General features: G+C 38.7%; 1 protein-coding gene across 1 annotated transcript in view; it reads left to right on the top strand.

Moving 5' to 3' along the window:
• The window catches only part of LOC126875370 (protein groucho-like), a 77,364-nt gene extending 65,336 nt beyond the window's left edge, over window positions 1-12,028 (top strand). Inside the window, exons 8-12 of the mRNA XM_050638249.1 lie at window positions 1,580-1,723; window positions 3,974-4,521; window positions 7,601-7,876; window positions 9,645-10,248; window positions 11,074-12,028. Coding sequence (XP_050494206.1) covers window positions 1,580-1,723; window positions 3,974-4,521; window positions 7,601-7,876; window positions 9,645-10,248; window positions 11,074-11,181 — 1,680 coding nt within the window. The 3' untranslated portion in view covers window positions 11,182-12,028. The remainder of the gene's footprint in view (window positions 1-1,579; window positions 1,724-3,973; window positions 4,522-7,600; window positions 7,877-9,644; window positions 10,249-11,073) is intronic.
• The last annotated feature ends 70 nt before the right edge of the window (window positions 12,029-12,098 follow it).

Here is a 12,098-nt window from a genome sequence, read left to right as displayed (position 1 = left end):
GCAAAACGCGTTATACCATCCCGTTGAAATATCGTTAAATTATATTGCGCATATCAAAATCACCGAGAATCTCTCGAACGCAATTCCGTCTCGCGGATATAGAGATTTTATTCACCGTAACGTAAACTGCCCTCCTCCCTCCCGAAATCTACGTATCGAAGCTCGTCGTTCGGCTGTCACGGGTGGAAAGTCGAAATCGATTATCGCGAACGGTCGCGTGACAATTGATAATAACCGTCGACGCGGGTAATTACGGTTTTGTCACGTTGATCGAACCGCAGGAAACACGTGGGTAATCCGTTGTTTCAGTCTATGCCGGTTGTCTGTTATTTAACCAGAGATTAACGGCTCTGTAAACGTATACTTCTGCTCGGATAGAAAACCGTATCTCTTCGTTCATTGTCGTCATCTGCAACATCATTCCTATGCATTAAATCGATCTCGTAATATGTAGTTGCTCAAGGTATCGAATCTTGACACATAGTAGCTGTAAGTGTTTGAACGTTATGTAATATGTAACATTATGTAATGTAATAATATATAATATTATGTTATATAAATATTCTATAAGTATATTATGTGTTTTATATGGAACAATTTTAACATTTCATGGGCACCGTAACGAGATAGGATTATCGTTATTATAACGATAAAAGTTTCAAATGTGCTTGAAAATGTACATGGAAGTCGGAAAATATTTAGTGCAAATATAGATGATACTTGATATATGTATCTATATGAATAATATGAACATAGTTATACTTGATAAATTTTCAAACTTGATTCTCTGGAAGATTAAGCCGAGAGTGCACAAATTTTATTCTACATCTTTTTCTTATTTTTCCACATGGAATCACTTCGTGTCTGTTTTTACACGTTATACGGTTGGACCCTGTATATCTCGCAGAGATGATAAAAGTATTCAAAGAAACAAATGTGCGTTGTGTTAATGAGCCTCGATATTCGGTGGGACCATACATCTTTAATATTAGGTTGTCTCAAAAGCTTCCTTCGTTTTATAAGGAAATAATAGATGCAAAACATTCTTTGTTTTATAGAATTTTATCGAATTATGTATGATCCATTTTATTCTATTAGAACAGATTATTTCCTTATAAAACTTCCGGGACTAACACTTATATACCTAAGATAACCAGTTACGCTAATTACACTAATTTTTGAAATATGTTATTCAATATGTTTAAACGCTTTTATAATCTCTTCGAATTATGTCTATTTGCACTGAATATCTTGTAGCTTTTACGTACATTTTCAAATTAGTTTGAAATGTTCTCGACGCAATCATGGCAATCGTGTCAAATTTAAAACGATAATGTGATATCAAAATTTATCTGTACGATACACATAACGTGTAAAAATTGTCTATGATCGAAACGTCACTTGGAAACGTATTCCTTTTCGTTTTTCTTCTTTTTTCTTTCTTTCCTCAAATTCAAGAGATACGATCGAAACGCGATTATCAGTGACGATCTCTCGCGTCATTTTATAGCGCGTTATTTGAAACGAGCGTGAGTAGTGAGTACGCGTCACGAGAGCCGTAATTTTCGTCACGTTACAGAGGAGCTCGATATCGCCCGGTGATAAATACAGTCGTCCACGCACACCGCAGGAAACGCATCATTCCCATCATTCTCAGAATCACCACGACCATCCCATGCACATCAAGAAGATGAAGAAGGAGCAAGACAAGGACATCGGTCATGTAAGTGTTTGCACTGTATTATTGTTCTTGCTAAGCTTGTTGGTCTTCGTAATCTCGCGACCATTCTCGCTTCATTTTCGACCCAGTTTTGCTGCTGTTTCTTTAGAAAATTGTGATTCTCAGGGAAATGGAGTCGGAGTGAGAAATGGGGTCGAGAAATGAAAGATATACATAGGATAGAGCGTACATCATAAAGATTTGTTGAAACTGTAGATTACCTCTACGTGTTCAAATAAAGCAGTTAATATTAATCGTTTTGTTAAGATCTTTCCTCGAAATTTTCATAAATCACGTTATACGTACGATCGATATAATTTTCAACTAGGAAAATGTAAATAAACAAGAACAATGAAATGCTATTAAACGAACAAAATCAGAATCACGATTCCTATATATTATTTATATTTATCTGACGAATATATTATTTAAGATAAAATATGTCTGTTGTTGTATCACGACGTTGATTGTGTATGAATGAAAACTTGTGACTTTATATATACGATGCTTTTCATTGCAGACATTGATGATAAACGTTCGAGTTTCCTTATCTATCGCGATAATCGATCAAGTATCTGCTTTTGATTGATTGATTTATCAAACGATTATAAGGCTACGAATTAATTAGCGACATTGATGAAATTGGCATCAGGTACCGTTATAATTCCAATGCTAATAGGGCACGAAGGAAACGTTGAACCGTGATTGAAACTTCAAACAAGATAACACCGATTAACTCCGCCAATATGTAACTTAGATACAAACCGTGCAAGCTCAAACACACTTCAGCGTGAACAACAAACTTTCAGCGAGTCTTTCGATAAAACGAAAAACCGCGTCATCTTAAATTCCCCGGCTAGCATGAATCATTCAGACGTCACAAATTACGTTCGAGCGATTTTACAAAGTCAGCAAATTATATTTTGAGGATCTTCTGAATTTGAGTAAATTTATATATAATACCATTATATGCGGTAAGGTATTATAGAAACAATTCAATATATTACGAGTTTATAGCATTCAACAAGAGGAATACAAAATATCGTATCGATAGGTACAGGCCTTGAAAGTTTATCCTTTCGATGTTATATCGAATTTTGTATCGACCATATTTTTCAATTGATATGATACGTATATCGTGTTTAAATTGGACTCGATCTTAGCTCTGTGTTAGGGCAAAAACAACTATGTACGTGTACACATGTAAAATGAAAATGCGTAATAACTATCAATACTGCCTTTGACTTAACTGGCGAGGAACTTCACCCTTTGCTATACTAAATTTTAATCTCGTTTCTACAACACTCTATGGGCAATCGATCATCGTTTCAGTTCTTAACCGTTCTATCTCCGTTACTTTTTGTAAACTGAGGAAACTAAGTTTAAAGTTTATGAAGTTTGACACTACAGTGTGTAGTTAGGATTTGAAAGAAACGAATATTTATCGCTCTCTAAGTAGAATTTTCATCGTATTACCACGAATCCGCATTTTTTATATGAATTGATTTCTTTGAAAAATAGTGTTAGAACAGTTAAGAACTTGGCCGATAATACGTACAAGGTGTTAAAAAAAAGGTACGAGACTCTATATCAATCAACATAAATCCTACAATCGATCCTTTTGACGCAAAACCGATTTTTATTATTTACGAACATTCGATGAACGACGATACTGTGAGTGAGTTTCTTCGTCGAACGTAAACACAGAGATTGAGCTCAATAGAACCATCCAATAAATCGTAATCAAGTACGTTGGTGCTCGAGTAGATGTGAGCATCTCATTGCAATGAGATGAAAACATGGAACATTTGCTGCACAAGGAACATTTTTACTTCGTTTCGCGTCTATGAAACAATGCTCGTTGATAATAGTAGCAATTTTCTGTTGATAATCTTGAATCGACGCATTCCTGAATCAATTCGTTTCTTTACGTTCAACGAAGAAACTGGAACATTCGTAAATGATAAAAATTGATTTTACGTGGAAAGAATCGATCGCAGGACCAGTGTCGATTTTTTTGATCCAAAAGAGCAAAGAATGCGCTATAGTATTGTAGTATCGTGGACGAGGGGCCTGGGGGGGGGGTCGTACGAATTATAAACAAGCGGTTGCTGAGCACGTGTACTACAGTATAAACACACTTAGTCTTCAACACATATTTTTGAACACCCTGTGTAACTTTTAACTATACCTAGCCACGTGTAAGAACATAACGAATGGCGAAATAACCTATCGACCATCGTATCTCTGCAGAGCGACGGCGAGAAAAGCGATCAGGACCTGGTGGTGGACGATGCCAGCGAGGGACCAACGAGTCCGGTTGTAAACGGTACTACGTCACCCCGAGAGAACGGTCTGGACAAAGTAACACCGATAGGTGCCGGAGTTCAGACAAAGAAAGATGTACCTCCACATTCACCAAGAAGTGGAACGAGCAGCAACGCGAGTACACCGTCGGCCAAGAAAATGGAGGAACGAGAGAAACCAACGACACCGATCTCCAAGCCTTTGACACCGACCTCAGGCTCGGCGATCGGTGGCAGTTTGAAACCATCGGGATCGGCGAAGCTACTTCAGGGACCACCGCCTCCCGGTGTACCAAGCGCGTATCCGCCACACTACGCTCCCGGCCCACCGCCTCACCATCTGGCACCAGCTGGACAGCATCCTCATGTCGACATGATGGGTGGTTATAACGGCTACGTGGCGCCTAGAGCACCACCTTCGCTTCAACAGCTCTACGATCCCCATGTTGCCATGAGAGCTCCCATGGGATCCGTTGGAGTACCCGGAGGCAAACCGTAAGTAGACATATGCAGTTTCTATATTCCTATTATCGTGAGCAGATTGCGGATTCTTATGCAAATTTCTATTTTCATGAATACGATTAAAGAAATTTGAAGTTGAAGGAAAATTGGTCTTGTCTGTTAGATATGAAAAAGAAAAACGTATTTTCAAGGTTTTGCATACTTTTGCATATTGTATGCATATTGTGTTCATTTTCTATGAAGGACGAATATCGGATAAAAATCCGCCGTCTAATCGCGAAGTTCGTAAATTTAACGCACTCGCTGCTAGAATGACTGTTCTATCTGTGATTATTAATTTTCTCGTTGATCAAGCATTTCTTCTTTCAAAGTCAGAAGCGTGTTTGTTACGAGCAACGTTATGTTTACGATAGATTTTTCGCAATTAATTAAAGACAGTAGCAGCGAAAGGGTTAAGTTGGTGAACGTTGTTAGTTTTTTTTAGTACCGTAGAATTCCATTGATCTGAATACTATTTATTGAAACGAAATTTTAGTCAGCGCTGGATTATCTGAATTCCTGACGATTGAATGATGACCGATCTGAACGTGAACTACTATTATGTAAATGAAAAATAGTAAGTAGCGAGAAGAATTGGTAAACTCTTATTGTACGAACTCTACTTACATGAACTGTTTTTTATCTCTCAACAAGTTCGGATAAATGGAGTTCTACTTTAAGTTAGTTCTCAGAATTAGTAAAACTAATGTCTGCTGAGAACTAATGTCGGAATTGTCAATGCCAATATTTGCGACCAATTAAATTCTCGCCGATCTTTAATATTAATTTTTACATAGAACGTAATATGCACTAATTAATGTAAATAATTACACGCTTAGAAATATTTCGTCGGTGTTCTCGAAAGATGATATTTTTGAAATATAAAAAATGAATCATGAAAATTGTTTCTCTTTTATTCCACACGTAGCTCATACTTTTCAAAATATTTTCCTGCAACAATGCATTCAGTTCTTAACACCCGAGCACCTGACCATTTAATGTTTTTTCCCCAATACCAACTGCGCGTTTTGTCAACCAGTGTTTCCATAAATATTTTATAACGTATCATGCGTGATATATTTTTCAAATAACTTCAAATTTTATATATATACAATATCCTCTTTTTCCTACTACAACTCAATCGTATTTGAATTGTAATAAAAAAATACTCGTAACCTAATCCACGTACCATTATTCACGCTATGGAAGATTCTATCGAAAGATTCTATAATATTACATGGATCGTGCGAAGAAGTCTTCTAGGCTTCGTAGATTAATTCGTATTACATACGATACTGTGATAAAGATTAATTTTACTGGTACAATCCAATTGATAGTGAAAGATCAAAATAACAGAAAAATCCTTTTAATTATTTTCAACAACGTATTTAGACCAGACTGCCTAAAGTCAAATCTCATTATTTAAACCGATAAAAGTATGAAACGAATAACAATGTGTCGCGTTTATCTTATAGCTAATACCACGAGATAGTGGTAAATTTAACGATACACGATGATGTAAGGTATATAAGCAGTTTCGAAAACGAATCTGGAATAGGCGAAGGCTGAGCGGCACGAAGCTGTTTGCTTTCCGAAGCAGATTATAAAAATTCGACAGAACGTTCCGCGATAAGATAATTGGATTAAATGTTCTGAAGCCTTAAATCGAGGATTATTAAGGGGGAATATGTATTTGACACAATTACTCGTCGTGACGATAATAATCTCTCAATCAATAAACCATTCGAAATTACCTACGTAGGAAGTGGAACTTTCCAATATACAATTTTCCATTTACGATTTCCCATTTCTCTTTTTGTAAAAAAAAAAAAAAATTATATGGAACGATACTAACGATTCTTGGTAAGCAATAAAAATATACGCTTTATATTTTTTAATGAAAAATCGAACATCCATATAATACGGTTTTTGTTAACGTTGTTTGATATTCGGTCTGCTTGCCACCCGGGGCTCGTTATCTACGGCTTTGTTTGCTACGAAGATTCACCAATGCTATTGTTTATTGTAGCCACGGACGGTTAAAATACGACGCGTTATCGATATTTTTATTTTAAAATGCAAATGCCAGTGCAGTATGATTAATGCTCAAGATAAAGATTGATGAAATGCGAGATTTCTGTGCAATTAGTATGTATACATCCTATTTATGGAACGCATTAATGCACTTTAGGCGGATAAGATAATTTTCGGTGTCCTTTCTTCTTTCTATAAATTCTCTATTTTCGAAATGTTTCATTATGACAAATACTGAAAGGATCAGCCTCTTTCGTAGTCTAAAAATATCCACAAGAATATCCTAAAACTACATCCTAATTTTATTAAACGAGTCGTTAATTAATCCTCCATAGGCAAAGTTAAGACCAGAAATTCTTTTACAAAAGAATTTTTATCGTTATCGAAAAAAATTCAAACACTCGATTTAACAAACTATTGTATAACGAAATATAAACGTTGATCAGCGTTAGAGAATTTTTCTAAATTTTGTTGTAAGCCTGAAAAAATAAGAAAACTAGGTTTGCACGTAAAGAGACCACTTTGCCTATTCGATGTTAATTAATCGAATTTCTCAACCGACCTATTAAATTCTATAAAACCTTCCTATGGAGAAAAAAAATCATTTTCCCCCAATTTCACGCCCTTTGTCACATCCAAATTACACTTTCACTCAGTTTGCCCGTGCAGTGTTAACTAAATTCCTCAGTCGTTCCATTAAATTCTACAAAATATTACGCGCTATTCCTACGAAAAAAGTCATCCCTTCCCAATCGTTCCGCTCGTGTTAGCGCCCGTAGTTTAAATCCATCTACCAGTTTCCCAAAGACAGAGAGCGACAGAACTAAAAAAAAAAAAAAGAAAAAAAGAAGTAAAAAAGAAAGTCAGTCTGATGACCAAAATCAGGCAAAATCCTGTCTCTCGATTAACTTCTCCAATTTCGTTGAACGATCGTTGCCCGAACGCGGGTCGCGTCGAACGTGTCAGCGAGCGGAACAGCGAATGGATGGTTGACAGACGCGTGTTCACCGCACGAGTCGCATTTTTCTGGATGTTTCAGCGCGTACAGCTTCCACGTGTCGAGCGAGGGCCAGATGCAGCCGGTGCCCTTCCCACCGGATGCGCTCAGCGGACAAGGGATACCACGTCATGCGCGGCAAATTAATACCCTCAGCCATGGGGAGGTCGTGTGTGCTGTCACGATCTCGAATCCGACCAAATATGTGTATACTGGCGGCAAGGGATGCGTCAAGGTCTGGGACATTGGCCAGGGCGGTACAGGAAGCACCAAGTCGGTCTCCCAGCTCGATTGTCTACAACCTGACAACTATATCAGGTGAGTGATTGTCCGAAATTTTTAGATTTCTTCTACTCTTTTCAATTATTTTATCGTCCCTGTTTCCTATGCTGACAATTAATATTAAGAGGAGGAGAAACGTTTTCCGCGTATGTAACATTCTAACGTTAGAACTATGAAAAGTATGACGTTGCGTTAGTTGAAATGAAAACTTTTATGTAACGAAGAGAACGGTACTTACTACTTCGTTGGTCAGGTAAATGTAGAAATGTCAATAATTCAACACCACCGATCATAGGTATTCTTGCTTAATTGAATTGGATATTCTAACGTGACTACTTGATTATCAAATTCTATTATACCCTTCGTTTTCATACATTATGAATTAACGACAAGTAATTTAGTTACATACACGTCTTTCTGCATATTTTTACTTGCAATTTAATTACTTTCAATATCAGACTCGGTTATGACGTTCTATTCTTTACGTATTCTATCATTTACATATTATTAATTGCACTGCAGAAGATCTTCTTCGAATCGATTTAGAGATCACGCGAAGCACACACGCAAGACAACGCAATAAACATCTATAAAACGTAATGAAGCAATTTCTTTTTAATAAAACAATTGCGAGATTCTAGCGGCGATGCGAATTAATTTGATCAAACACCTGGCAAACGCTCTTACAATAACACGAACGAAATTATGCGAGCCACACCGTTTTATTTCGTAAAAGCAGGCCGGCAATCAGCACAGAATCAAACGAATCAATCGGAACGGCGTACAAGAGGGGAACGAGGGGAAAAGATGGCCAGGAGCGAACGAAACATCGACATAATGAGATTCGATGTATTCGTTGCACGGAACGTCGAAAAATCGCGGCGAAGTGTCGGGTTTGCATAGAACAAACGGGACAGCGCGACGTTTTCACGATACATTTCGCGCTGGATGCACGTTTTAACGTTGGAATATGGCCGCATGTATAATATCGCGCTCGTATATGACTGTTAATGTTCGCGATACGCTGCCGGTAATTGAAGCCCGGCCGCGTTTTTTGAACGTACGGCCGAGCCACCGGCAAATTTAATACATTTCGTCCGGTAATGCATGCTCTACCTCACCCCCCCCCCCCTTCGTCGCTCCTCTTCTGCATTAAAAGGTACTTTATGATCCATCGGTCACAGTTGCTAATCACGGCCGCTGCAGTCCGCCCGATTTCGACACGGTCCACCGCGTAAAAATGATTACCACTTTTAAAACCCTGTCAAACCGAGCGAAACGAGCGGAATTCGCGACGCGTCGCCTCATCTCCAGAATGAATTGCAGTCACACAACGTTTTATTTATACGGAATATTCGACTGGATTTGGTTTGTCGATCGATCGAATCGCGCGGATTTTCACACTTGTGCGAATGAACTCGTTGTAAAGTGATTTTCGGCTTGTTGGCAACGGTGAGTCTGGTTACCACATTTTGGCAAAGTTGCCTTACGCACAGTATTTAAAGACTAGTTTCGAACAAAGGGATTAAAAAATTAGAAAATTTCAGCGTTGTCGGTGAAGATATAAAGATTGCCACTCAGCAGAGATATAAATCTACGAAAACTTCGTCCTAAATTTAACGAAATACCTGTATCAAAAAAAAAAAAAAAAAAAAAGAGAAGGTACAATCCTGTAGAAATCAACGAATAACGCGTTCCTCGATATCTTCCTTAAACCAAACAAGCGCAGACAAGCGCGAAACAAACTTGCCAAAACTTAGAACCAAACCTACGATATAACGAAACGTACGTATATTATATCCAGGTCAGTGAAACTGCTACCGGATGGCAGAACGCTGATAGTTGGCGGTGAAGCTAGTCGGCTGAGTATCTGGGATCTGGCGAGTCCAACACCAAGGATCAAGGCCGAGTTAATCTCTGCCGCCCCCGCCTGTTACGCTTTGGCGATCTCGCCGGACTCGAAGGTCTGCTTCAGCTGCTGCAGCGACGGCAGCATCGCCGTCTGGGATCTTCAGAATCAGACTCTGGTCAGACAGTTCCAAGGTCACACGGATGGAGCGTCCTGCATCGACATCTCCGCCGATGGCTCGAAATTGTGGACCGGTGGATTGGACAACACGGTTCGCTCGTGGGATCTTCGAGAAGGCAGACAGCTCAAGCAACACGACTTCACCTCGCAGATATTCTCTCTCGGCTACTGTCCCACGGGAGAATGGTTGGCCGTTGGAATGGAGAATTCAAATGTCGAGGTGTTGCACGCCTCTAATCCGGACAAGTATCAGCTACACCTGCACGAGTCTTGTGTATTGTCGTTGAGATTCGCATCGTGCGGCAAGTGGTTCGTCTCCACTGGCAAGGATAATCTGCTAAACGCGTGGCGCACGCCTTACGGAGCATCGATATTCCAGGTAAGCCTTTTTGCGATTTAGTAGAATATTCGACAGATAGTGTAGTTTCATTTGACTTTTTGTTTTTTCATTGATCGTTTTGTTTCTTTAAATTTCCACATCTTCGCTTTTTGCACGATCTGTTATGTTCGACGAACGTGAGTACCTAGGCTAATGCGCAGAAGTAGCCAACCGCTTGATCGTTTACGAGAAAAAATGTACTTTAGTTATAGGAGATCGATCAATCTTGCTTATTTACGATACAAAATGTATTTTAATTGCAGAGTCGATCTTGCTTATTTCAATTATATCTGTTTGGAATAATTTTCTATAATAATATGCCAAGGTTCTGCTGTCTTTCTTTTTTTTTTTTTTTTTTTTTTTTAAATCTTCTGTGTTTTGAGTGCCTTTTCAATCAGTTTCCATGACTTCCCGGAATACGCATTAGGATATTTTATGCGAAAATTGTCAATGCACGAGTTGATTTGTTCGTCTAAATCGGAGTCATGGTTACCCCTTGTCACATAGATCGTATATCATTCAAAACGTAAAAAACAATGTGTCGCGAAGGAACAGATTTCAAATTCTAATTGAGCGACGCGTCTAACGACGCCATAAAAAAAAAAAAAGAAAAAATAATGCAAAAAGGAAATAAGATTCGTAATGCAAATCGTTAATGTCCTTTACATTTTGCACGATTTCTTCGATGACCAGGCTGTTTCGATATAAAAAGAACGCGGAAAGAAATGTATATGAATTGGAATATAAGTCTTGGCATCGTATATTTTTACGCAATTCTTTAACAACCAGTTAACTCACGAAGGACGTATCTTATGATGTTTTCAGTCGAAGGAATCGTCATCTGTGCTCAGCTGCGATATATCAGCGGACGACAGGTACATCGTTACCGGTTCAGGTGACAAAAAGGCTACAGTCTACGAGGTGATGTACTGAACGACGAAACCGCAACGACCGAACACCACAACCGAACGTATTCATCCGACTTGGAGGACTCCCGTTGGCGTGGGTGTACATAATTCTTATACGATATTACGAGAGACGTTTGTTGCCGTTGTTCTTGTTATTGTTGTTGTTGTTGCTCTTGGTGAAGAGAGGGTCCGTGCAAGAATGAAAACGAGCCGAACGAACCAGAAAGCAGAAACGCGTGAAACGAATAAAAGAATTCGATGGAAATGAACGAAACGCGATTAAATTATATTGCTCGAGTAATTTCGTAGGAGACTTTGAAACACGTTCGTGACATCGGAGAAACAGACGAAGCGGAAATGGAAGACGTCGTTTCGTTCCTCGATCGAATTGTCCTTCTTACGACGAGATGATGAGGTCTCGTGAAAGAAACGAACGTTTCCAAAACGGCAGGCTCGAAAATCAAACAGTTCGTTCCGCTCGTTGCGCGTTCAGCCGCCACTTGGGCGGTGGGATCGCGTATTAATTAAAAACAAACGTTGGCATTCGTACCGCGTTTTCCTCCTTGTACATTTTGTATATACGTATATATATTATATATATTATATATACATACTTCAGTCTTTAAGTATACCATGATATTTTTCTACGTCCCTTAAAAGTGAGACGGAACGTGAGTAATGAAAAATAAAAGAAATCACATACACATACACACACATACACAAGCGCGCGCGCGCACGCACCCACTCACGCATGCACACAGAGAAACATGAACACACGAGAAACTAAAAAAAATTTGTAAATATTGTCTGGCTTAGAGAATAATAACAGAATCGTGACGAGAGACGATTAAATAAAAAGTGATACTCGATAACGAACTCGCTGATCCGATTCATTCCTCTCCCTTCGACTCTGCAATCCTATGAACCGTCATCGAAAAACAA

Source organism: Bombus huntii, chromosome 2, assembly GCF_024542735.1.
Source record: "Bombus huntii isolate Logan2020A chromosome 2, iyBomHunt1.1, whole genome shotgun sequence".
Lineage (NCBI taxonomy): Eukaryota > Metazoa > Arthropoda > Insecta > Hymenoptera > Apidae > Bombus > Bombus huntii.
This window is presented reverse-complemented; position numbering and strand designations above follow the sequence as displayed.